The sequence below is a fragment of the Manacus candei genome, unplaced genomic scaffold (assembly GCF_025592945.1).
Source record: "Manacus candei isolate 608988 ecotype Guabito, Panama unplaced genomic scaffold, ASM2559294v1 h1tg000023l, whole genome shotgun sequence".
Taxonomy (NCBI): Eukaryota; Metazoa; Chordata; class Aves; order Passeriformes; family Pipridae; genus Manacus; species Manacus candei.
In genome coordinates, this window is record NW_026138071.1 from 11,101,924 (window position 1) to 11,129,123 (window position 27,200).

The window sequence follows — 27,200 nt, forward strand, 5'->3', positions numbered from 1 at the left end:
ATATTGTTGACTATTACATAGACATTATTAGTCTTTATCAGTGTTCTGGTTAATCAGCAATTCTTTGCTATTTTTATTTTACGTGCTTTCAGTAATTTGCTGCAGGAGTCACTAACATATTCTAATAATATTTGACCTCAGGAGTCATCCTTAAGCCAGAGGGAATAGCTAAACTGTGCAAAATTCATATAGGGAAACAGGGCTTGGAGATATTTTACAACCACTTAGGAACAAGCTCAATTAGATGACAACTGCTTTACTGCTTGAAATGAAAGGAAGCTATTCAAGAAAGCAAAGTTACACAGACAAGGTTGTTCTTGGGACACAAGAACTTTGATTGCCCTACTTAAAAGCTTTAAAATGTGTAAAGGCATTAGGAATACTTCAAACATGAAGTTATCCTTATTAAAAAAAAAAAAGCAGCAGCTGTATACAGACTAAGAAGATAAGCAGGCATGCATCACACCAAACTAGCTGGGCAAACTCCTGCAGATCAAAAAGTCTAATGAAGGATAATAGGAGTATCCAGCTGCTAAATCTGAAAATCAAATACTCTTCTGGTGCTATCTTGCTCTTTTTCAGAGCCAGACAACATGCTTGTTTTCCCCCAGATCATGTTTAGACCTACAACAATTCATCCATCAATTCTTCCCACATCTATGCATTTTGAGACCCATGATGCTGGAAGCACAGCACAATAAGCAGCAGCCCCGCTGGTGTTTAGATTAGAATCTGTTTCTCTATTTCACACCACTGAACCAATATACAGTTTCCACTGTACAACTTCAAATGCTTGTACAGGTAAGCTCCCCAGTGCTATAAATTTGTAAAGGTTAAAGTATATCCTTTTCATTACAAAAAAGTTATTCCATTAAACAGCTTGTACATTGCTAAAAGAACAAAAGGAACAAAGCATTAAATGTTCACATCACACAAAAGAAAGAGCTAACTTGGCAGAAAAGTAATTTCAGACCAAAATCTACTGTTGGAGAAGATATCAAAAAAATAACTTCAATAAACCCAAACCAATTAACAAACAAAAAACCCCACACACCAGATGAACAGGGCAACTCTAAATCCCACCCACCAAAGGTTAGCCCAAATCAGCCTGACAGAGACACACCTCCAGCAGCAGAATGCAGAAGCTGCCCACATTTCCCAAGGCTTGGCAAAAAGAAGGTTGCAGCATAAGGAAGCAAAACATAAATTGTTGTCTACTAGGCACTGACATGCTCACTACATGTAGATGTTAGAGACTGGGGAAAGAAGAATCTATTATTCATCACTGATTCTTTAGCTGCTGCAATCTCTTCACAAGTTTATTTTTGTAGAGTGACAAGGGAATGAACATTTTCTGAACATTAAGATCTTTCTACTTCATTATTCACAACTGCTCAAAACAGCAAAGAACTGGGCCCACTTAGAGATTCAGTATTTTATTTCCATGTCTAAATTTAATAAATAAAAAGGATACACTGTGGGATACCAATGTATACACACATTACTACATTTCATACATGGTACAGCACACAATCTAGACCACATTACAAATTCATTCTTTCATTATTATGTATCTATTGTATTTTTCTTCTTTCTAGAATAAAATGACTAATAAAATGACTAAACTAGTAATCTTTTTTACACACTATCTGAATTATTTAAGGTATCCCTACCAAAGTCTCTAGCAACTGAATATTTGCAATTGAGTCCTGGATAGATTTAAAAGAGCATTTTTAAATTCTCTTCCACAGAAAGAGTGTGGTAATCTGAAGGTATGGTAAATGAGATGCACTTGTGTAAGCAAAACTGATGGCACTAATGAGCACTAATATTCACTGTCATGGAAGGTGCCTTGCCACCCTCCATATACAGGTAACTTAGAGTCCAAATTTAATTTGTTCCTGAATTCCTGGAGAGCAGCAAATGTGTAGACTCCACCCATTTAAAACATATCTGCAGAACTCTTTGTGGAACCTTGACACTTCTTCCTATCAATTTCTAACGAGAGAACAGCCAATGCTGTTCTCCATTTTTTGCATCTGTATATCTACAGAAGGCAATCCATCTTTCTTTTTTTTTTTTTAACATACATATCTTTCTGGAAATATTGCAGCTTGGCTTCTTCTGGAGATAAAATTGTTTTGTCTTGTAGCCAAAGAGCATCAGTGGTACATCTGTTAGTAGGGCAGTAAGGATACACCCAATCCCATATGCCCCAGAGAGCAAGAATGACAAAGTGATTATTTAAACACCTCATTGTTTTCATTTTCTGCAGTCTGTCCTCATAAATGCCTAAATCTGGCTTTCAGGCATAGAGAAAGACAGACCAGTCAACTGACACTGTATACCCTCACCTTCCCCTAAGACTGGTTCTTATAGGAGACAGGACTCCCACTGTTATACAGAAGTTCTTATAGAAAAAAATATACTCTTTAAAGTGTGAATATTACTTGGTAATTGGTAAGATGAGGGTTTTTGCATAGCCAGTGTTCCTCTCCTTTTTTTTTTTTAATCAAAAGTTCTAAGAGCTTCACTTCTCATGCAACTTCATGAGAAGTATTTATAAAATTAGTTACCACGTCAGTTATTTTATAAAAAGAACAAAGATGAGAAATAGGACATTACTGAACACAGTTTTGGTTTTAGTATTACACTTTGCCCTGTGTATTTTTCTCTCAAAAAAAATCCCTGATCAGTTCCTTCCATAAACAGCTTAAGCCTATAGAGTAATCAGATTTTATAATTTTTACCTTTGGCCATCTTGCAAAACTTTCCTAAGGTACAAAAGCAAATTTTAATCCTCATCCCTATGAAATTATTTTATTCTAATGTGACAAAGAAAATCAGTATATCATCGTGTTTATCCAATCATGGCACCAGCCTTTCACTTAAAAGAGTTACAAATTTAATCACAGCTTAGCACCTGAGGTACATGCATGGAGAAGTCACTTTCTACAATATATTAATGCAAAAGAACATTGGTCTTTTTGTATAAGAACACCTACACTGTAATCTTATTTTTGAAAAGAAAAAAAGAAAATGAAATAACCTTAGGTCCAAGACAGAGCATGAATTCCCACATGTACACATGATTCTTTGTTCAAGAGTTGAGGTATTACCTCAAGAGAGGGCTAATCCCCATTCAAGCCAGTCTCACAGGTCCCATGAAAATCCTAATCTTTTCAGTGCTGACTATTCTTAAATTCCTCTGAGTTCATTATAATGTGAAGTCTTATTTTTATTCTGATGAAAGCCACAAAAATTCTGCAAACCTGAATGTGTTTTATGCAATTTGAAACCTTGTTTTTTCCCACCATGACTTATGCAGACTACCGTTATTAATGGGATGTACCACTACCTTTCTAAAGTAACACTCTGGCATTTCTGCTTTGTAGAACTCAAAAGATGTTAAAATATCTCGGTAATTTGGTGTTAGTGTCCCCTCCTCTTAAGCCACTCTGTATACCACAAATATCATGGGAAAAAACCATTCTCCTTAGTCTTTCTTTTTCTCCGCTTGGAAAAAAGTTAGGCAGAGCTTGCAATGTTTCATACTCATATGCAGGAACTACTGGAATACTCACTACTGGAATAAATTACACTGGCAACTTAAAGTCAAGAAATGTAAGACCATTACATTTTCCTTCATGAAAGAATACCGAATAAAGGAAACTGATAATTCTGCATTGAACAGGGCTCCTTTAGGTCTCTCTACGGGTTCTTGAAGAGCACCCTTTTTAAGGGATAACACAACAGAAGTCAACAAATACAGAAATCTGTTAAGGGAAAAAAAAAAAAGAGAGCATTTGCTTTAAATATTTATGATACTGGTTTGTTTTTATAGCCAAACAGTATCATGCTTACATGATGAGAAGTGTGACACCTAAGGGCATGGCCATCAATCGTCTGCCATGAAATCTTACCCACACTCTCAGTTTAGATATGGAACACAGCTATCAGTGAGACTAAAAAAAGGCATTATTAGCTGAAGAGAGAGGGGAGAAGAGAGCTCATTCCTACAACTCTAGAGGAAATGATGAAAAATGGGTATAGACACACAGTGTACCAACTCCCCATCCACTGTGGGGGATTCCTTGTCCAAAGCCCTCCTCCTATCACTCTTCACTGATTTTTCTGCTGCTGGGATAGTGCTGCTTAGAGACAGCAAAACCTAGCAGCTCAAACTAGAGATGCTATTTTGATACCATCTTGTTTACAAGTGTAGGTAATTCCCTGCCCTCCTAATTCTGCTTTCCAAAACTGTAAAGTTTTACATAGCACTGCAACATACTTATTATCTCTGTTTTCAGCTGGAGTCCAAAATTTGAATCTGATTTTGCTTTGAGAAACTGCAGTGTTTTGCTGAAATTCCAGCAACATAGCAAATGTACAAGTTTAGTAATTCAGTATGATTTCTGTTTTTCAGATTTTATTTCTCCTTTTATAAGTTCTGCTACATAAACTTCATTAGTGAATGTTATTAACTGCAAATGATTCTTTCATTCACATTTTAACAACAGTCCTTTCAGTCACGATGTGTACCTGTGCTGAGGAGGATTTTTTCAATTAACTGTACAGAGGAGATGCACTGTTCCTCAAAAGCAACACTTCACCTCAACAACAAGGAATCCCAAATGGGCCATCAGGAATGACAAGCAGAGAGAGGCTCTCTTCTATCCTCTTTCTTTTCCCTGCCTGCCCCCTTTCATTCTCCCAATCAAACTAAGGTGCCAAGGCCAAGAAGGTACCTGCAAGAATCAAAGGAAGCAAATCAAAGATACAGCAAATTGGCAAAGTAACTTAATACTCTGAAAGGTGACAAAGAAAGATAAAGATCCACTACTGAAAGACTTTCCGTTGGAGGGATCACTAGATCCACCTTTATAATCAGCATTGTCTGGTTCCACCATCCTTTTCTATCATCCAAGCCGTTTAATTTCTTAAAATAACCAGAGGTGAAAAGAAAGAAGACAAATATAGCCTCATTTACAGCTTTCCTTATTCAGTAGTAGAATGGTAAAGCATGGTGCTAATAATGCCAAGGTGGGTTTCACTATCAGCAATAGAGACATATTTAAAAATATTCAGGAAAATAGTCTATTACTGTAGAATTCAAAGAAGAATTTACTACGACTTTCACTTACTTTCAAACTCAGAGGCTTTTAAGTACCATTTCAAGGTGAAATTCTGATTTCTACCCTTTTCTATTTTCTCCAGCATTTCCATTTGCTTATGCACATAAGAGAAATTATTGTAATATACATTCTGCATTCCTCACAGATTTTAAAGAGACCTAACCTTATTCAAGACATTTTATAAAATATTAGGGTGATTAAAATGCAAATTTGAGTGTAGTTCTCCAAAAAGTTATAAATTGACATGAAAATAATGAACACAGATCTGCAATTTTTATAAAATCCAATTTTATAAAACCCCACTGTTTCTATTTTAGTCAGATACTAAAATGAAGCACGCATTCAAGCATGCATTTAATCAGGTTACAGCATTTCAAATCCCAGACTTGGAGGTGCTCCTAACTGAGTGATGCTCTCCCAGACTGACTCCACACACAGCTCAGGCAGGACCAAATCCCCAGATGCACGGACACACGGCACACTGGACGCAGCTGCCCTCTGCTGCTGGTAAATCCCACACAGCTTGGCTGGGATCCACACATCTCTCTCATTCCCCTTTCTCTTCATATACTGTATGTCTTTCCCTTCACCTGCAGATGCACCGTTTGAATAATCTTCTCATGAACCTGCTTTTTACTGCTAAACAGAAATGAACTATTACTATTCCAGCCCACTTTTCTCCTCTGTTTGGTTTAATCTACTTGTTCTGATTAAAACCTTGAAGTTTTCAGCTCCAGCCATAATTTTAACTTCTTGAGCCAAGAGCACTTCTCAGCTAAATTAAGTCCCCTATAATACCACCATCTCAAGGATGGTAGCACCATCTCAAGGATGTCCTGTTTCATCTATACTTCCCCTGCAGCTCCCCCAAGGAACTTCCAAGAATATCACTGGTATCAATGCAACCTTGGCATTATTAGCACCATGCTTTAACCAACTAAATTAATCTCAGGGATAGTCCATGAACCCACCAATACAGAAGAGGGCTGCTTTTTAATGACCAAGATGAATCTGCCATAACAAGTAGCACAAGTTATTTTAGATATGCGTATGGCCATCTGAAGTACAAAGGCACTCAACTAAGCCATGGTTTGTTTTGAAGCTTGCCTATTCTATACCAATTAGGTCCACTTGAGAGGGCACAATAATCCAACCTCACAAACTCCATACAGATGGTAAAAGCACTCTGTGAAAGAAAAGATGGACAAACCCATATATTGTACGAAGTTCTTTGCATCTAATGGCACAACTGCATTCAGACAAAAACACTGAGCAATCTTCTTCCTTTATCTGAAGTGTTAAAATAAAGCTGATGCAACTTCATGTATCTGCCCCTTAAAACACTTTCCACTTCTACTAACCACTACAGATGGCACTGCTTTCTGATTACGTGAATTTTTGTCAAGTTTACATTTTATGGAAAAAGTGATTTCATTAAATTTCCCTTCCAACAACTTCTTGAAAAATAAAAAACCTGACATGGTTCCGAATGCCAATTTCTCCTTTATTTTTTTCTAGTAATATCCAACAATATAAACACGGTTGCAGTAATTTTTTTATTTGTAGCAGTGTTCTGGATAAACTGAATAACTAATCCTCTGTGATGGAGAGGCCTCCCTCACACAAAGCCTTGCCAAATACATAGTTATAGTTCAGCTACTGCTTTCCAGAAAAAGTGTTCCAGTGTAGTACATATCCCTTCACTTGATACATCAACATTAATGAAATAAATATTTCTTCAAGTGTAAAGAAAAATTAATACATATTTTTAGTAACAAGCTGAGCTCAAGCTCATGTTGCTCTCTGCTTTTCAAGACAGTTGGAGTCCAGCTGTACTAACATATAACATCGGTGTGGTGTATCTATCAGATTAAGTCCACTACTGAAACAAGGAAGTGCTGCATATGTATGGCTTGCTGAGGTGCAATCATGCTGTTAGAGCTGTCCAAAAAATCCAGGATATAATGATATTTTGCTCATTAAATGCAGGGGATCGATGATTTCTTATATAAGGAAACATGGCCATTTCCTTAAAATAGCTGTACTGAGGAGCTAGAATTTCAACCCATCAGTAAGGACATTTTTAGTGAAGTATAATAAAACCTGATATCACTCATACTAATCATCTCTTCATGCTGTCACAGGTTTTTCCCAGTAACTTCCAACTCCCAGCTCTAAAAAAGCTTCTGTTAAGAGCACAATGAAGTACCACCTTTCCAAAAATAGAATTCAAACCTAATTATTACTTAGATTTTTTTTTTTTTACTAGCAGCACTTCAGACAGCAATAAAATGAAATGCAGACACATTTAATGTATTTTTCCCTGTTCACTTTGTGGAAGTGGCAGTCATGCAGGAGATTTTCAAAATTAAAAAAATAGGATTATAAAACCATAAAATTGACCCAGGGCCTTTGGGCATACAAAGTACTTACAGTTATAATTAATTTTTTAGTGTGACAAGGTTTGAAAACTGACTGTGGAACTCTAAAAGCTGTTTCAAATTTGCTCTATTCCAATATAGCAATTCTAATCACAAATGAAATGACTTAGCATTCGGTTCAAAATTAAAACTACTTCAGCACAGGTTAATAAATAGTAGATCCAAAATCTGGGTGAGCTGTTTTATCCCAGGGGTGTACACAGCCCTACTCCAAGCAGGACAGGGCAGGCTGGTTTACCATCACACCACCTAACCATGCAGAGGCTGCAAGGGGGTTTCACGGCTCCCACATTTATATCGATGACAAAAATGTGGCTTTAGACCATGTCCTCGCTTACCAAATTGCACTGAGCTCAGACCATTCACCATTACCTTTTCTCCAGTTCTTTGGGACACCAGCAATTCTCTCACGGGTGAGCAGTCCCATTAATGAAACCTAGAACTGCCAGCAAAACATCATGTATCAGGAAGGACATTGAGGTCCTGGAGCAGGTCCAGAGGAGAGCAACTAGGCTGGTGAAGGGACTCAAGCACAGGTCTTATGAGGAGAGGCTGAGGGAGCTGGAGCTGTTCAGCCTGGAGAAGAGGAGGCTCAGGGGAGACCTCATCACTCTCTACAACTACCTGAAAGGAGGTCGTAGCCAGATGGGCATCAGTCTCTTTTCCCAGGTAACTACCAGCAAGACAAGACGGCATGGTCTTCAGCTGTGCCAGGGGAGGTTTAGGTTAGATATAAGGAAGAAATTCTTTACAGAAAGGGTGGTCAGACATTGGAATGGGCTGCCCAGAGAAGTGGTGGATTCTCCGTCCTTGGAGGTTTTTAAGAAGAGACTGGATGTGGCACTTAGTGCCATGGTCTAGCAACTGCAGCAGTAGTGGATCAAGGGTTGGACTTGATGATCTCGGAGGTCCCTTCCAACCCAGCTGATTCTATGATTCTGTGATTCTATGATTTTGACCAGTGGTGTAACACTCATTCCTGTGGATCAGTACCACTGTATATCTAAGCAGGTTCTGCACAGGAAGAGGCGAGGTATGTTTCTCCTAAGTAACTGAATTCCAGAAGTGGTTCAGTGTTATCCTTAGTTACTAGGCTAAGGCAGGGAAGAAGGGCATCATTTAAAAATAAGAAGAATTAAGAGCAAATAAAGAAACACTGGAACAGGGGGTACATGTGCACAAAGATGCAGCTTACAACTCTAATATTAAACAGTATTTTAAAAACACAATGTAGATGTTGCTTAACAAATTAGGATCAAAATATAAAGCAGGACACATCCTTACAGCATCAAATATTTTTCTCACATATACAAGACCTGTGTATCTGGTTTCAGGATTTCACAAACAGACCTGAACTCATATTCAGTAAAAACCAGCTGCCAAATATAAGCTGTAAAGGCAGAAGCAAAACATGTGAATAATGTGTCAAGAGAAAAGAATTTAAAGTTAAAACTAAACTGAGGCTGGGCAACAAGGCAAAGCAATTAGAGATGTGGTAAATGGAAGAAAAATTAAATTACTGCAGGGTAGATCTGACATCTGTACTAGCAGTGGTGCTACAGATCATTAGTCAAAGGCATTTTACACCAAGTGCTACAGAAGATAATTTAAGCAGTGATGACATTAGCTCCTTCCTCTCTATTGCCCCAGTGACATTAGTTTTTTATTACAGGGGTTATTTCTTCCAAGAGCGACCTCTTAGACATTTTACATGTTAATGTTTGAGCAACCAAACCCTACTTACACAAGTTTTTTTAAAAAAAAACCAATACCATTTTATTATTAGAGTACATTTATATTTTATGCTGTCTTAAAACTGCAGCTACATTCAAAATTCTAACAAGTTAATTAAATTTTAAATCCCAAATGAATTTTAATATTGTGTCCTTTTAAAATATACATAATTTAGCATTTTCCCTAGCTAAAATCCAATTTTTTTTCTAGTTATGATGTAATTAAATACCTATTAATTTGTCTCTATCACTGTACAGCTTTGATTTCTTAAGATTGACACATCTTTCAAATTAGAAAGAATTTTCAAAAAAGTCATTGAGAAAATTATTTCTGGTGGTGTATGGGAGGCTATCCTGCATTCATTTTGCAATTCCAAATGCTAAGCTGCCTAAAGAAATAAGTATATGTGCACGTACGCATGAGTTAATGTGCAGTCTCTAAAGCTGAGCTGAGGATAGAGCTGGGAGACGAATCTCACAAGGCACGAGCACTATGAGAAAACCAGCTGGTACTAGCACATGTCTGAATCACTCCTGTATGGCCCGAGACGTAAAATGAAAACCAAACAACTATGATTTTTCCCAGTTAGATCATTTTTTATGTGGGCATTGCTGCCACCTCACGGCCAAACCGCTGAACTACCCTTCCCCTGCCCGCGCAGGTGAGAACCTGCTCAGCCCACCACCCCTGCCACAAGCCCTCTCAGGAACGCTTTCCACTCCAACCTCTCAAAGCCCCACCGTTGCCAACAATTTCCCAAAATAACTTCCATCTAAAAGAAGATTAGAAAGAACTCATAGAATTCAAATCTTGCTGACTGCCTCTTCCAAGTATGAGCCACCAGCTGTCAGAACATTCCAGTGTTGTAGAATTACACCAAAGCGGTAATTCTCAAAGACAACAGAGTATCTCCCAAACGCCAGTCCAGGCAGCTGAAGTCTAACTGATGTGCCAACAAAGCCTGAAACAGTTCCTTTTCTGAAATGCCCTCCTCAAAACATCCTCCCAGAAAGCCTGCTTTTAGAAAGCCGGACTTGGCACACTACCCTGTCTCTGAGCAGGTTCCTCATACTGAAGAGACATGTGAGTTCAGTCACAACAGAAAGGGAAAAGGGAGTTCCATAATTTCTCACACACAAGGAGGATTCTACATTCATTCCTATTTCTCAGTTCTTATGAACAGTAGTTTGCTTCACACTTAAAGGTTTTTAAATACTTACCTATCAAGAATTATTATTTTTTGTGTTCTGCTGCACATGACTTGGTAAGCTTATTTAAGTGCCAAAGGCACCACAGAAATACCACCAGATGCCGTGGGTTTAACTCCACCACCCATGGAATAAGGCTCCACTGGTCTGAGTAACTCAGAAGCACTCTTGCAGAGTTTGGACCTGACTTATGTACATTTGAGAATAACAACTGAAATAATCAAAAGAACCAGGCAGTCCTCAATAAATACCATTTATAGTGTCTTCACCTTTTCTCTAAGTACCAGTGGAGACAAGAATTCTGCAGCTTATGAACCTTTATGCTTACAGATCACCTTTTTTTCTACAACTACTTCACCTGTAGTTTTCCAAAAGTGTTAAAAAATCATATTATGTAAGAAAAACATCATGTATCATTTTGACAAGGCCAGAAAGGAAGTCAAAATGCCTCGGGGCTTCCAAGAAAAAGCAAGGCTGTAGAAAACAGTCATTCAACAGTCACCATATTTGAAGGACTGCATTAAATGAATGGCTCAGTCAGTCAACTAAAAAGGTAGGGCAATTAAAGAGTCTCTGCTTTCTCTTCCACACCAGTCAAGAAAAAGATGTGAATATACTCACCTTTTTTGCTCTTTGTGCTATATTAGGTGTTCTAGTGAGAAGCTTTTCAATCAGGTATTCTCTATTCTGCAAAACCAACATTTGTTAAGTTAAAAATCAATATGAGGAAAGCAGAAATTTCACATAGATTTTAAGGCAGAGCAAAATTTACTCGTAGGGTTAAACGTTTTACCTTGGCTTTCTGGAAAAATTTGCATTTTAAAAGTTCTGCTGCTGTGGGCCTGAAAGATCAATAATAAATTAGAACAGAAAACAAAGACCCCTCTCAGTGAATACAGTACAAGACGTTAGTTAAATGGTACGTCTCTAATACTTTTGAATTAGTACTGTATGAATGGGGAATGAATGATAATAGCTACTGAATTAATTCACACAAACTCACTTACCACACATGAAAAAAATTAAGCCTCTCTACGGTAAAAATACCAAAAAAAAAGAGAAAAAAAAATCAGTCTCTCAAGCTGCCAATTTCCCCCCTTTTTTTGTTCAACACAAGTGCAAGTGCATTTTACCTTTAAAACAAACAAAAAACAAAACACACAAAAAAAAGTCAGGTATTGTTTTCTTCCCCGAGTGACTCTACAAATGCAACTAAAACTTTGCTCCACAGCAATAAAAGCATAATTACGTTTTCCAAAGAGCGGCATCAATACCTGCTACTGCCATTGTTTAACTTGACTGATTTCAGCAGGTATTCAAAAGAAACTATACTGACACAATTAACATGATGCATAAACCAAAGGGAGTCATCAGGAGCATCTTCCAGTCAAATGGACAAATACAAATCAAAGCAACAGTCGTAATGTCAAAACTGAGACATTTCATTTTTACTTGCAGTTCTGTTCAAGTTTGGTTCTTCTCATCATCATTAAGTTTATATTTTTGACATTTTCAACAGATAATCACAATCTCAGAGCTACCAAAGTAATTCCAACAGCAAATTTTGTCTCCCCTAGCTTCAGGGATCAAAAAAGCTACTTATCTAGCCAAAGCCAGACTCTAGTACTGAAGCAGACTCTGGAGAGAAAACAAAACATCTCCTGGGATGAAATGAAATCCTCCATGTTCTTTTCATCCTTTCATGAGAAGCCCATACAACCATCCAAGAGTAATTTTGACAGAGCTAAATTTAGGGAAGTCACAATCTTCAAGATTCATCACTTCCAAATGAACAGTAGCAACATCTGCTCCCATTTTCCATTTTAATTCAAGCAAGAGATGGAATATCGCACAAACTAGTTAAGATAGCGGAAAGCTTCAATTTGGAAAATTCCAGTCCCAAAACCAAAAAAACCTAAAATCTGAACTAGTCTATTGCTTTGAGGACATATCTGAAAAATAAGTGACAAAAAAAGGAGTAGTAAGTAATGTGTATGTACATATCAATTCACTCCTGCTAGAAATAATGAATCAACCCTTGACATTAACAAAAAGCATTCAATTTAGACACAGACAGTAGGTTTCATAGAGTATGGAGGGTTTTTTTCTTCTCCAAAACACCAAACTCTACAGTAAAGGAGTTCTCGTTAATGGTCCTGTGGAGACCACCAGACTTGGCAGTAATTCACATATATATCTTGGATGAGCAAAAAAGGAAGGGAAACAAAAAAAAAATCAGCTTCTGTGTCAAAGTTTTAAAGTTCTTTCTCCAATTACAGTGAGCCAGTACCATCACATCTCATAACAGGGCTAAGCACAGTTAAAAGCTAGATTTTAATAAAGTTTTATCCAAACTACTGTTTTCCATTCCTCTACCATTAATTATGCCAGACACTTCTGAACCAGTCTGGACATGCTTTCTGGCCCTGTTTTTCCACCCAGCCTGCGGCAGTGAATCGCAGCTGAGGACTGTGAGCAGCATCCTTGGCACTGGGGAGAGAGAGAAACACCCACACACAGATCCCCAAAAGAAAAACAACACAGTCTGAGACAACAACAGTGCAACGCCAGTCCTAGAATTTGCCATAAAGAGCAAGCACTTCTCTCACAACTGACACGGTTGTTGGAGATATCTCCATGCAAAATTAGATCCTGGCTCGTGAGAAACGTAAAAAAATAGAGATGACCCCCAATATAAGAATACTCGCTCTATACCAGTATAGAGTAACTGGCACACAGTTCTGAGCATCTATCTGCTGGTCTTATTGTTAATTCAAGGCAATCCTGAGTATGAAGATATTGCATGTGTTTTCATAAATTAGCATAATTACCTTAAACACTAGTGTTTCAATGCTAATGTCATAGCTACAGGTCAGGTACCTCAGCATTATGTGCTCAAGGAGACAAGGAAAACCCATTTTATTTATTTCTCATGATTTCATACCCATTTAATCTTGCCCTAAAAATTGCTGAACACTGGAAGCTAAAAGAAGCTTGATTACCCAGAGCACATTTCATGCTTATCTGTAAGCAGCCAAACTCTAGCACTAAGCTTAAAACATGAGGACTTGTTACTAAGATCAACAAGTGTAAGGGCTTTGGGAATCTGAAAACAGCACACAAATGATCCTTGAGTGAAATAAAAAATGTCAAGTATTTCAAGAATAAAGATTTTTTTCCTAATCATACTTTTTCTCTAGTATGCCTGCTGTCACCTTTTTGACTTGATGCCCTACAACAACATCCTGGACTTAGATTAGCACAACATCAGTGAAGAGAAGTACACATCATAAGAGACACACACACAATCAGGACTGCTCTCTCAGAACAATCTTTCTCCAAAAATACTAGCTCTGAAACTCTACAAAACAGTGATATATTAAATGCCTTAAGAAATAATGTTAATTAGAATGGGCTTCCTACCACTCTTCAGCAAAAGAAGCCTGCAAAAATGGTCTGCAAAAAAATGAATAAAGGATGAATAAATTAATCATTCAGGGACCTCAGCAATGGTTTTGGAATAGATGTTTAATACTTTCATCATCTTGGCTGTCTCATCCACAAAACATAGCAAGAACAAAGAACAAATTGCAAAGATGCTATGATGTGCAATTGTCCACACACACATGAAGAAAACTCAACAAGCTTGGAGCCACTAACTTCACAGTAAAAAATAAATATATCTTAAAAAGTAATTTTCTCTGGAAAGTAAGGCAACACTAAGTTTATGTCACAAAATGAGAAAAATCAACATAGAATTATTTATAATTTCTTTTCGAAGCCAAGAGACTGATATGTTTGGTTACCTACAGTTCTGTTGATCAATCTGAACAGTCTTGTTAGACTGTAGCAAGATTTATATCTTGTCTCAGACAAGAAATTAAGATGTAGAGCAAGGACTTGCATTTGATCAGAGTTTAATTCAATAGTATGTTTACCTATAACATAACAACCCAGAAGAAGAAAACGTAAGGGATCATTAGGAGGCAATGTCTTCTCCCCAGATGAAGATGACTGAAGGCTGCTATTTACAAAATTCAAATCATACACTTAAAAAATTATGTCACTGTAACTTAAAGTAGAGTATATATTTTTAAAAAAAAATTCTTCTGTACATGGCAATAGTCACCTACCTCTTGGAAGGATCTTTTTGAAGGCATAATGAGATTAGTTTTCTAAAAGATTTGCCATACTTCTTCGTCATCTCCTTGTCCTCTACACCTGTCTCTAAAGTGGGAGGGTCATTTTGAAGCGTCAGCATTAACACCTAAAATAAATCCAAAAAAGAGGTGTTGTAAGCAAAACCAATTCCAAACATAGAAATTGCAAGAAAATAAATACTCCACAGAATACATCTATTTAGATATCGTGAGTTCCTATTGAAAATGAAGTAGTACTAGCTATCTAGCAGCATTAATAATACAGCCAACAGCATTAAGTAATACAAAGTGATTGTTACTTTCATAGGAGGGTACTTGTGATAAGGTGCTGCTCCAGTTGCCAACTCAATGGCTGTTATCCCAAAACTCCACATATCGGCCTTGAAGTCGTAACCTCGCACCTGAAACAGAATCAGAAAGGAAAACCAAGGTGATAATGTCTCAAGTTCCAAAAATAAAACACTGAAAATGTTTTTAATTTTTTGTTTAACATTAGAAATACCTGCTCCATTACTTCAGGGGCCATCCAACAGGGAGTACCAACAAATGTTTTCCTTACTTTATTACGAGTAACATCACCTCCAGTTGCTAAAAATGCACTAACACCAAAATCTGGGAAGAAGGAAAAAAAGTCAAAATCTGTTAAACTACCAATAACAAAGCAAAAGTTTTACATTTTAGAAATTAAGTCAGTTCATAACAGTATACTTATAGAAACTCTCCACTGTAGAGCTGACCTTTGTTCCACGACACACTGTTCATGAAATGCTATGGAATAGAAGATATAGTTTTATTTGGGAGATCTGTGCTACAACACTCTCAAGTTCAAGCTCCTAGTATGTGTCTTCCTGAATAAGGTTACAAAGGATTCCAGAACATCTGTCACTTAAGGTTTTCAAATATGCACTTTGAGCCAAAGTTTGCATCTGCTGTTGTTCAAAGACAAGAAGTTACTTCTGACAGCTACTAAATTTGAATGTGATTTGAACAAGTGGGAATTTTATACGCAATTTAAATATTTCTGGAGATTTGACAAACCAAAGATCAACAGTAAAGTCATCAATAATATATATTTAATAGTAGACCAGGACACAAATAGCTTTTTCCAAATGCCAAAAAAAAGGCTCAGTGTTCTGTTAACTGTTTACTACGCCAGTGACAGCGGAATGGGAGAGATTGGGCTATAAGTGGAAGAAAAAGCATGTTACCAATGTATGGAGAAATACTGTCAATTTTCAGTGGAGCTATATGAAGAATATTTTTAACTGTACTATTTACAATCCAGTTATACTGAAATACAGTAGTTTACTGTAGACTTACTTCAATTTTTAATTTTCCTATTGTTTTCTTATTGTTACTTGATTTTAAGGTTGAAAAAAAAACCCCAGTAACTACAGAAAATGTAGTTTTGTTATTATTTTACACTGGTATATTAAAACCCTCAAAATATATGTTTACATGGTACTTTGAAAGCATCATTTATACAAAAAATACAACTTCTGTCTACAGCCATTTTTATTACCAAGGACTGCTAAACAAACAGCTTTCAACACTCGGTCACCAGCTATAAACTGTGAAAGGCCTGGCAGTATGCTGAGAGAGTGGGCAGGTATCACCACCTCCTCACTCTGCTTTCCAGATAATCTCACACTAACCTGAGAGATGGGACATGAGCCTTTCTCGGTACTGAAGCTTTTATGAGACCAAATCATTTGATTCTTACAGACTACCACTCAAGAAGCACATCAACACACTCAGGGGATATTTAAGATGCTAAACTGTATTCAACTGAGACCACTGCAAGACAAATGGCAGATATGCCAAAAGTAATCCTCAGTGGGATATATCTCATGCATCTCAGTGACTAGTTAACTTATAGCCAAGGTCCTTATGAAGGGCAGTACATACAGATTTTTGGATCCTCAAGAACTATTATAATTATTTGCAGAAATAAATGAAATTAATAGAAATATGACTTGTTACCATTTTTAAGTTGTTTAGGGCACACGGGCAAATCAAAAGGAAACATAAAAGGACATTAAAAAGTTTCCTTATACATTTGATAGGACACAGAGAAACACTGAATAATTTCTGAATCACATACCGTTAACCAAGAATCCTGAAATCCATAACTGGGTAACTTGTGGCTACAGCACTCCAAAAGAAACAGTTAAAAGCCAACAGAAAAACTTGTATCTATTGCCCTTGATCCAGCTGCAATTACCTTTTTCTTTTATTTATCCATTACTCTACAACCGCCATTACCTGCTATTTGTACAGAGCCATCCTCACCCAGAAGAATGTTGCCAGCCTTCAAATCTCTAGAATGTACAAACAGAGGTTAGCATGAAAGTACATATGTGCACGTTTATGTAAACAAATAAATATTGCATACTGAATAGTTTTACAAGATACCACTTTCAAATTTAAAATGCAGAAAAAAGAAACTGAAGTATAAAATGTAACTGAATAACAACAGACCGCAGTGCAGACCTCAAACTCTCACAAATTCTCATCTATAGAAAGACCTGGATTCAGCTTTGGCATAAAATGAACAAATTCAGGGATAGATTTTAAGAAGATGAATATTTAGGTCCAAAGTCTACTTTACCACCTTTGATAAATATATTCTCACCAATAGAGAGCTTTCAGAGCTGTAAACCAAGAATTAGTGCTTTGTCACATCCAGCTGCACCACTACTGAAAAAGAGAAGTTAAAAAAAAGTTTTCCCTCTTTGACCTCTTCAGAGAAGACACCCACCTTCAAGAAAGGTAAATGTACTGTACACTTCTATCCAATTAAACTATTAAAGCTCAGGAATAGCAGCCATATTTTGCTATGGGGTACAGTGATGAAAAGTTACTTGGCACTGAATGTGTCAAAAATACAGCATGTACTAAAGTGTCAACTATATCCATTTAACACACTATTCACACATAACGTTAAGAAGAAACCTCTGTGGCTGTTTTGGTTTGGTTTGTTTATTTTTCTTATAGAAACATGCATTCCATTCTTAATGCATCACTACTGAAAGGTAACATAATCTGTTTCCCTATATATATAAACAAGAATGTATTGAAACAACAAAACAAAATCTCTGAATAATTTTGGAAACATCTCCAACTAGCAAATTCCACCTGACACAGTATTCACTGAATTATACCACAGCTTTCACCTACAACGTACATCGGAAAAAGAAGGACACTGTATCATCTTTAACAGGACTTCTGTGGTACGGCACAGTTTACAGATGACTTTATAAAAATAGAGAAATGTCACATGTAACAAAGAGATATCTCTCTTTTTATATTTTTTAATGTACTTTACGAAGAGATGAGGGGAATTCCCAAGTCTGACCTCAAAGAGTCCTGTTATCCTTAAAGCTCATGAATGTGCCTTTCACAACAATATCAGCTTAACAGAAGACTATGAATTAAGGTTTGAGGCAGATCTTCGGGCGTTCGAGACCAGAAGTCAAGATAATTGTTCTTTATTTCTCCATTTATCTCAATTTTCCCTCTGCAAAAGGAGGAAATAGCTCTTGATTTACATCAGAAGCAGTTCACTTTTAAGACGAGACATAAGAAGTACACAAAGAACAATTACTGTGCTACATCTGCACTACCTCCATTCTCAGAGTCCTGTTTGCAGTGAATCTGGTTTTTGTGTAATTATAATAGGCTAATGCTTGAAAGAGAGAATCCAGTGCAGGCACCTTCCTTAAAAGACAAATTCACTACAGTAAAATTAATTAGCAAGGTCAGAGTACAGCACTTTCAACAACCAAACAGTGAGAGCAACCTCTGGGTTCTTTCAGCAGATACCTATAGACCACCCCAGGAGATCTGCACAATTCACATGGTGCAAGGCATGTAAAGAGAATATAAAGAAGAGAGCAATCACTAGATGCATTCACACTAAGATGTAGTTTCATAGTACCACACTCAGCTTCACATACGGTCATAAAAAAAGATCAGTAGAGTTGTAATAGATATTTACTGATTACCAAGAAAAAAATAATTTCACATTTGTACAGGAGTGCCTAAGCACCCAAGATTACAGGTTTTACTGTGCAACACAATAACTAAGTCACAAAACATATCACATAAACTAGAATCAGATTAGATATTGGAGCACCAACAGGCACGGGAGTACAGACCCCAGCTCTGGCATTCTTATCGCAGCACAGGTCTAACCCAACTGGAAGAGAGACATACAGCATAAAGACCAGGCAAGTACTTATTAGTGACAAACTGCAATCAAGATTGCAGCATCTGCTCCAGCATTATCATCTGATAATTACTGATCGTATTTAGAGTATGTGACAGAGGCAACACAGTTTGCTTAGCCAGGCCACTGCAGCTGACAAGTGGCAACAAACTACACAGTCAATGTGGAAAATGCTTTTCACTATGTATATGCTCCTACCTGTGTATTTGTCCATTCCTGTGTAAATAGTCTAGGCCCTCCAAAACTTCTTTAAGAATTGTTGCTATTATGGGTTCTTCAAGCACACCACTTTTGTGCTCTCCTCTGTTGACAATATACTTTATTATATCAAGCATTGAACCTGTATTGCAGAACCAGGAAGGAAAAAAAGCAAATACAAAGCATTATCATATCAAATTCTTAAGAAAGTTGTATTTCTTCAGTCTTTCTATGCTACCACAATTTAAATCTTTGAATGTACATATAAATACTTCATGTAACTAGCTGTTAGAATAAAGCACACCGCTAACTTGTTCAAAGGAGACACAGAGCACTGCTTTTTGTCAAAAATACTTAATGATCCATCTTGCTAAGTGACCACTTTAAAATTCAGGAGTACTCCACATTTAAACAGACACATACTGCAACAGTTTATTATCCACCTTAGATTATGGTTCTTGTGTTCAAAATGTAGACACAGAGCTGCAAGACTGGAAGAAGATATTCTCTGCAAACACATGATGACAACTTTCCCAGTGATACAGTCTGACATTGAACTTCAGTTATTATAAATTTCAAGGCATTTAATAGAAACATTTTGGTTTTAACCAAGCATTATTCAACAGCTCATACTAAATTCCTGTCATGAATCACTGGTTTATCTCATGTTCTATGCTTGCTTTTGATTGAACTGACCAATTCAATCAATGTGACGTAACAAGTGTTATGAGCATTTCCCATCCTTGTTTTCTAGCATCATGGTGCATTAGTCTGCTCCATCAAGACTAATCTTGAAGGACATCATGTAACAACCAGGACCATCACATCTTAATTTGGAGTCTCTCTTTTCTAAGCTAGAAGCACATTCATCTCCTTTCTCCTCTCCCAGAATCAAATAAGTATTTTATCCCATTAACCATCATGATAAAAAACTGCAGTGTTTTGTTAGTTTAAGCAAGAAGAAGGATGCAACACGTGTAATACTTGTCCTAGGATGAATTTTCCTTGAATAAGGAATAACACTCTTTATGAATTCAGAAACATACGCATTTTTACAAAAATAGAGTGGATTCTAGAGAAACTCAAAAAAAGGCCACGCTTACAGAACTGACTTAATTCTCACCAGTTTTCCCTACACAGCCTTAACAGAGATTTTTGATATGTTGATTCAGAACAAAAATTAAATTCTGCTGATGCAACTACTGTATCTCAGTAATTCTTAGCCTGTACTATAAATACACATACACAAACATTTTCAGCTTGCACATTCATGCTATAACACGCCTACATCTCAAGGTTCATCCTATATAGTATCTACCCCCTCTCATTACTTTGTTTAGGTGAATTAACTCAAAGAAGGTACATTAGGAAAAAAATCACACTATTTCCTTCCAGCTGAACAAGTAAAACCAGTAACTTACCCCCACTCAACAGCTTCATAACCAGCCAAAGTTCATCCTTCACCACAAAAGATGTGTAATAGGTCACCACATTGGGGTGATTGCATTGACTCATTGCTTGAATTTCTTTCTGTAAGAAATAAAAAGCCCAACATAACAGAGCCAGCTATCAGTTTTGATTGCACAGAGAGACAGTTTAATTTCCAAAGTGAAATACTATAACAGAACTAAAGTATATACAGAATATGCATCACGACATTCAAACATTTCAATTTACCTACAGATCTGCATGCAAGAAAAAAAACATTATTGCTTTGGCCAGGAGATACAGGCACAGCTACATCACTTTTCTTCTGAGAACAGCAAAGAAATTACTTTAAAGTTCCAAATTCACAGTAAGCAATGTAGTCTCCAAGAGCTGAAGGTGTGGGTACAGGCTGGACAACAAAATGCAGGGCAAGATCAAAATCTACTGCCTTTCCTGTTCAAAAGGGATACGAAGAGTAGAATGGGAGCAGGTGGTAAAGGAGAAAGGAAGCTGTCAGACAAAGGACACAGCACCAGTGGCTCAGCTACTGTGAGATGGACAGGTGGACAGCAGAGCCACGGAATCAAACAGAAATGGAGAAAAAGCAATGTTACAGACCAAAAGTCAGAGGAAACAACCGACTAGAGGAGCCTACAGTTACCAACAGATGCACAATGTGGCACTACCAAGTAACACCATCTATGACATGCCACAGCTGTACACATTAAGAATGACAGCCTTATATCTGTTAATTCAAGCAGAGTCCTTTTTCTATTCACACTTTCACATATTTGTTCTGTACCACCTTTCTGGCAGCTCTCATTGTTCTGCCAATCCTTTACATAGGAACATGTACTGGAGAGTTTGGCCTCACACCAACTTAAGCTCCCACAACCTTACTTCTCCCACTCCACCTTTGGCCACACAGCTCTGATCCATCCCTGGTGCTAGAGAACACGGTCCTGGAGATGAGCCAGTCAGGGGGCCAATCCAGCTCAAAAACAAACTCTTCCACCTCTCCTTTCTCCATGAAAAGCAACTGCTTTGAGGTGGACCTGTGTTACACTTTGACTCACCAGCACTTGTGCAAGGCAGGCACTGTGCAGGTCCCACTTAGGTTGATTAAAGCTGCCACAAATGCCATTTTCAACTTCCAACGTCAATTCAGCAAATGTTTGAAAGAGGTTTTTTGTTATTCGCAATGCACTTGAAATCACAGCTGCTTTCTAATAAAAAGTTAATTATATGTATTAAAGACTGTGATTTAATCTCATTATGCTTGCTGGTGACTATTAAAGTCAGGCTGTAGTTTGAGACACATTTCAGCTTGTCCTGTTGTCCAAAGCCCTCCTCCTTAGGCAACTTCTCAGTCCTGGACCACAGAAGGAAGAATGCTTGGATAATGAGTCAATGAGACTGAATAACAAGAGTAATTTGCAAGACAGCTCCCCTCATTCCCCTGGAAGGTAGTAGGTGGAAAACAGAAGACAGACATGTGGGGCACATTTCCGTCTTAAACACACATCAAATCACTGCCTCAGGTTCTTAATTCAGCTACCCATTCCATGAACTGTAACTCTCCTACTCCTGATTACTATTTCATTTCTTACACTGTTTTATTATTTTCCTATGTTGGTAATACAACAATAATTCAAAAAGTCCACCTGCCACTACTGAGCAAAAATGCACCTTATCTATTTTTTCTCACATATTAATAATGCAGAAATGTAACTAATTGATTGAGATAAGCTTCACTATTTTAACTGAAAAGTGCTTTGAATATTTTATCTACCTGCATCAACTTGTGGGCAAAAACTGAGCTACCACAGTAGCCATGGCCAAAGGCACCTTGTGTCTCAGCTTTGGTGACTTTTTTCAAAGACTCCTTGCAAAACAAAAATAAACAAACAGAAAGCATTCCATGAGAGATAAGGGGTGAAATTTTAGTCAGGAGAGAATTAATTTCAGACCTGCAGTACTAGAAAGCCCCTATCACACACAGAATGGTAAGCCTTCATAAACTTCAGTTATTTGCTTGAGGCCCTTGATATGCACAGATAAGAGAGAAAAGAATTCAGTTAAAATATGCTGCCAGGGAAGCAACTTGCAACAGAACATCCAGGAAAACAATCCGGAACCTCCTTCACATTCACATCCTTAAACATTCAACGGCACCAAATCCGTAACAGCAATTTCCGTCTCTCCCTCATCCCTCTGCTTCTCCCTGCCTTGCACTAGCACGAGCGTTTGTACTCTGCACCAGGCAATATGCCCAGGTTAAAAGCTAACCTATTTTGGCCAGGTTATTCCTGATCCAGTTTCACTGAGCAGCTGCACAAAAATGTCTGTCGGCCTCAGGGCAGGTGGGTGACACAGTTAATAAGCAACTGCAGGACAGCTCCTTTCAGTGCTCGGCTGCAGTGCCCACGGGGCCGGTCCCAGTGACTGGGCAGGTGCCAGCCCTCCGCAGGTGCTCGCCCAGGGGCTCCTCCACCGGCACCCAGGCATGGCCCCTAACAGGCCAGGGGCTCCTCCAGAGAGGCTGCCTCCAAGGGCTATCCAGAACAGAAACACCAACACCAACAGCCTAGAAACACTGTTCAATCAAACAACCATTCTGCAGAATACTGTTTGTCTTGTAGTTTTGAGTTTTTGATTGTTTTAAAAAAAAAATGGAGGTAAGAGTATGGGGAAGATACCCAGTCAGGACAGTACTAAGGACAGGAACCTTTTCCTTGGTTCATGGGGTTAAGTTAAACTTAGCTTACAATAGTGAGAACACAGGATATTGCAGGAAACAGAGTATCAAATTTCAGGAGTTTGGCAGTTTGTGTAACCTTAGTATTATTTAAACTCCCTCTCACACTGCCTTTCTATTTTAATTGACACTGGCCCAAATCCTAAGTCTGCTTACGTGGGCACCAGGGTTGCTGCATTTCCACTTCTCTGAAGGCCACACAGCTGAGAATTCCTGAAGGGTGCCCATGCACACCATCCGCAAGCACTCAGCACCAGCATTTTACAAAACAGCGTGTTCAGAGTGCAGACAGCTTTAGAACATCCCTGTGCCAATAAAAATTGTTCCATCAGGAAAATAAGTGATCAAAAACTGATTAGACTCAAAATTTTTAGACTCAAAATCTGCCAAAAATGCAACAGTATTCTAAATACTATCAACTGAAATAAAAATATTAGTACAGTTGTAACAAGAGTTTTGAAGGTCAATGATGCCCCTTTCCAGAAAAACGTATCTATTTTTTAAATAGAATTTTTTTTTAATTTTTAAATCTCTCTATTAGAACTGAGTCAGAGCAAGTATACTGACCCTCACAGAGAAAAGCTAATTATGTATGTATATGCATGCACATGTGTGTACGCACTTTTTAAACTCTGCTAACCAGGAACTGGGAAAAACAGAATTTATGTTCAGATCAAAACAGATCAACAAATAAAAGAAATAAAAAACCTGAGCACAGAAAAGCAGAAATTGACTTATGTTAAAAAATAAAAAAGATGGTATGGACAATTGTCTTTGTACCAAAAGAAAGCAATACGGGACCAAAAATTCTAGACCTACTGCCTCATTTGACAGACAGTGGAGACACGTCAACAGTAAAGACACTCAAGCACCTGGTTAGGTAACTTTGAACAAGCTGGTAACTAACTGCAGTTAGACCACATGAATCTCTCCTGCAGATTTTTGGCAGTTTTGTCTGATTTTATTTGTTGTAACTTTTTAATTCTTAATTCCCATTATTAGTTCAAATTCTAACTAAAAAGATCCAATTTAAACCACTTTATGTTACAATTATTAGTATTTATCTTTTTATAGAAATGTTCTTTGTGGACTGTAGATGTTAATACATCATGCACAGCGTCTCACCTTGGGCTGTTCTCTTTTTAAACACAGTTCAGAATTTATCTTTTGAGCTTTTAGTTGACAGAATTCTCACTACCCCAGAAGCAACTTCCACTACTACAATCCTCTTAAAAAACACAACAATGTCGCATACAAGCTGTCACATAAACTGAAGGTGAATGCCATCAATCACCAGGGGAAGAGCATTTTGGGTCCTCCACTGTAAAAAAGCCATTTTATCTGAAGAAACTGGATGGACCATACCCTCTGTATCAAATTCAAGATATCTTTTGCACTGGCAATTCCCTGCTGAGGAGATCATTTCCTTCAGAGGCAGGAATTTCTGCATTAGAAAAAGCCCACAGTCTCTAGGCAGTAGTAAAACCTGTGGAACAGAAGAGAGTGTTCTCACTTTTAGAATGGTTTTGTGTCCTTAAAATCTTGTTATGCTGCCTATATATAAATATGCATTAGTCTTATAAGCACCTAACTAGGAGCATTAGAAAGCAATAGGTTTTGGATTTTAACAGTTCGTTGTGACTTTGTCTGGATTGCCATAACCAGCGCAGAGGAAAAACTCTTGCAGTTCCTTTACAAAGGGCCTCTTACAGGTCCTTTTCTTCTCTGATCAGTGGCCCAAACAAACAGCATTCCTCAAACAGCTTCTTATGGCCTATCAGATAAATGTGTGCTAACATGTAAATGAAAATGTAGCCATTCCTCCTTATCTCCTTAAAAGTTATCATCACAAAATAATCCAACATGTTTTGGTGGTTTAGACGTTTTAAAGAGACCTACTAAATTTTACCTTCATTTTTTTAATCAGTGTTTAACAGCAGGAAAATATATCTTTCCTCAGTATTAAGAAAAGACAGACAACCAGACAGTAATCTCTTAAAAACCGAGTTTCTAGAAAACAAGGGGTTAGGGTCTTCCCACAGTTATCCCAAGCTGGGATTCAAGTTTACAGATCTTGTTTTTGTGACACTAGAAAATACACATTAGTAAGTAATATTTTTAGGAAAGGGTAAAAAGTCTTCCAGATTATTTTCAAATCCTTCCTTTACATCCTGCATAAAATTCTACCCTCACTCTTGGACCAAGGAAAAAACAAAACCAAAACAGAAGGTAAGTCTCCATGTAATATATTGCTGCCCGATTTACTTACAAGTAATTCATCCATACTGGTTTGGCATTTTTCTAAGTTGATCCTCTTTATTGCTACACGTTCCTGCCTGGGTTTGCACAGCGCTGCCTGGACAACTGCTGTAGCACCGCTACCTGAAAAAGAGCACAGAAGGAACATAGTCTTAATACAACGGGAGTCTAAACCAGTGACCAACATAGAAACATCAAGCGACAAAGAACTTCAAACCTGCTGTTTATCCTTTTGCACTGCTTTCCCCACATGCATACCTTTCCACTAGGCAAGACACTTTTCTTCTCAGATGGAGAAGAAAAACCTCAAAGCTTCTGTTCCATACTCCACAAAAAATTCTGAAGTCAACAACTTAAAATGATGTGTTCATTTTTCAAGACACAACCACCACCTCAACGCATTTCATAGTTTGGGAACCACTACACTTTTGTCTTTAGACACAGCTGTTCTAAGAACATGACCTGTACAGGCGATACAATTTAAAAGCCTTACACACTGAGGTGGGGGGTGTGCTTTATCAAATGTTATTTCTGTGTGTTCTTTCAAGTCAGTCCCTGTTTAACCAGGTTTTTTTCCCGCTATGCAATGAACAGAAAAATATCAGAAAAATTGTATATGCCAAATCTTCCACAGTTCCACCAGTGTTCCTGCTCATTCATCGTGATTAGAGTAACATCCTACGAAAAGCACGCTGATTCTCACAAAGAGCATGGGAAGCACAAGTATCACATCACCAGTGAGAAGATGAAGGTTACTGAATGGTCCGTCAGAGAAAGTCAGTCACACTTACTTGGCACGCAAATCACATACGGCCACACAACTATGCTGATAACAAAGCCTGGGGGAATTGAACAAATCTGGGAGAAAGGAATAGAATAATTTTTAGTGTGCTTTATTTGTGAATAACAAAAGTAAAAGGTCTTGTTGCTTCTTTTATTAAGCACCCACCAGCGTTGCCCCAGTCAGTATTGCCTAACTAAATTAATGAAATTATTGCAAGTAATACTGAGGAAGTTTTGTTCGCATTGCACATCTTGCTGCCCCATCAAATACAGCAGTGTGTGCTTCCTCACAGTAATTGCATCATGCTCATCCATGCAGAAATCTAAAATACTCCAACAAATAGCTTCTACCTGCTATTGTAAATATTTTATTATAAATTATGGATTTCTGGTAAGTCATTTGAGAAACGTGTTATATTGGCCTGCTTATACACTACGTTCTATTTATTTGGCAAGTCCTAGATGAATACAAATTGTGAACAAAAAGCCTTTTGTTGTCAAGCTCTACAAACGTGGATTCAGTTACCAGCCGACTTAAGAACAATTGAGAGCTTTTCCCTCTGCACATCTGAAAACAGCACCAACAATACCTCATGACTGAAAGTTATTGTCCGTGTTTTAATTGCTATTTGCTTAGTTATTTTCATGTATTGTTGGTTCACATGATGTTTTCACTCAAATCACAAAGCTTTTTAACTGTTTATGAATTTCATGACAAAATTCTGAGCTCATCTTCAAAAAAAAAAAGTTTCAACAGGACTAACTAGTCATGTTTTTGCAGGATGTGGTCACAGACAAATATTGACATGTCCTGTTCTGTCTGCTTATAGAACAAAGCCTTTAAAAATTCCAATAGTGTAAGTAA

General features: G+C 37.6%; 1 protein-coding gene across 1 annotated transcript in view; it reads right to left on the reverse strand.

Annotated features, from left to right (window-relative positions):
• The window catches only part of STK39 (serine/threonine kinase 39), an 80,195-nt gene that overhangs the window by 33,276 nt on the left and 19,719 nt on the right, over positions 1–27,200 (reverse strand). The window contains exons 3-11 of the mRNA XM_051787784.1: positions 25,563–25,675; positions 20,529–20,637; positions 19,108–19,249; positions 16,944–16,999; positions 15,181–15,290; positions 14,978–15,079; positions 14,652–14,785; positions 11,312–11,360; positions 11,140–11,205 (exon numbers count right to left, since the gene is read on the reverse strand). Of these exons, the coding sequence (XP_051643744.1) occupies positions 11,140–11,205; positions 11,312–11,360; positions 14,652–14,785; positions 14,978–15,079; positions 15,181–15,290; positions 16,944–16,999; positions 19,108–19,249; positions 20,529–20,637; positions 25,563–25,675 (881 nt within the window). The remainder of the gene's footprint in view (positions 1–11,139; positions 11,206–11,311; positions 11,361–14,651; positions 14,786–14,977; positions 15,080–15,180; positions 15,291–16,943; positions 17,000–19,107; positions 19,250–20,528; positions 20,638–25,562; positions 25,676–27,200) is intronic.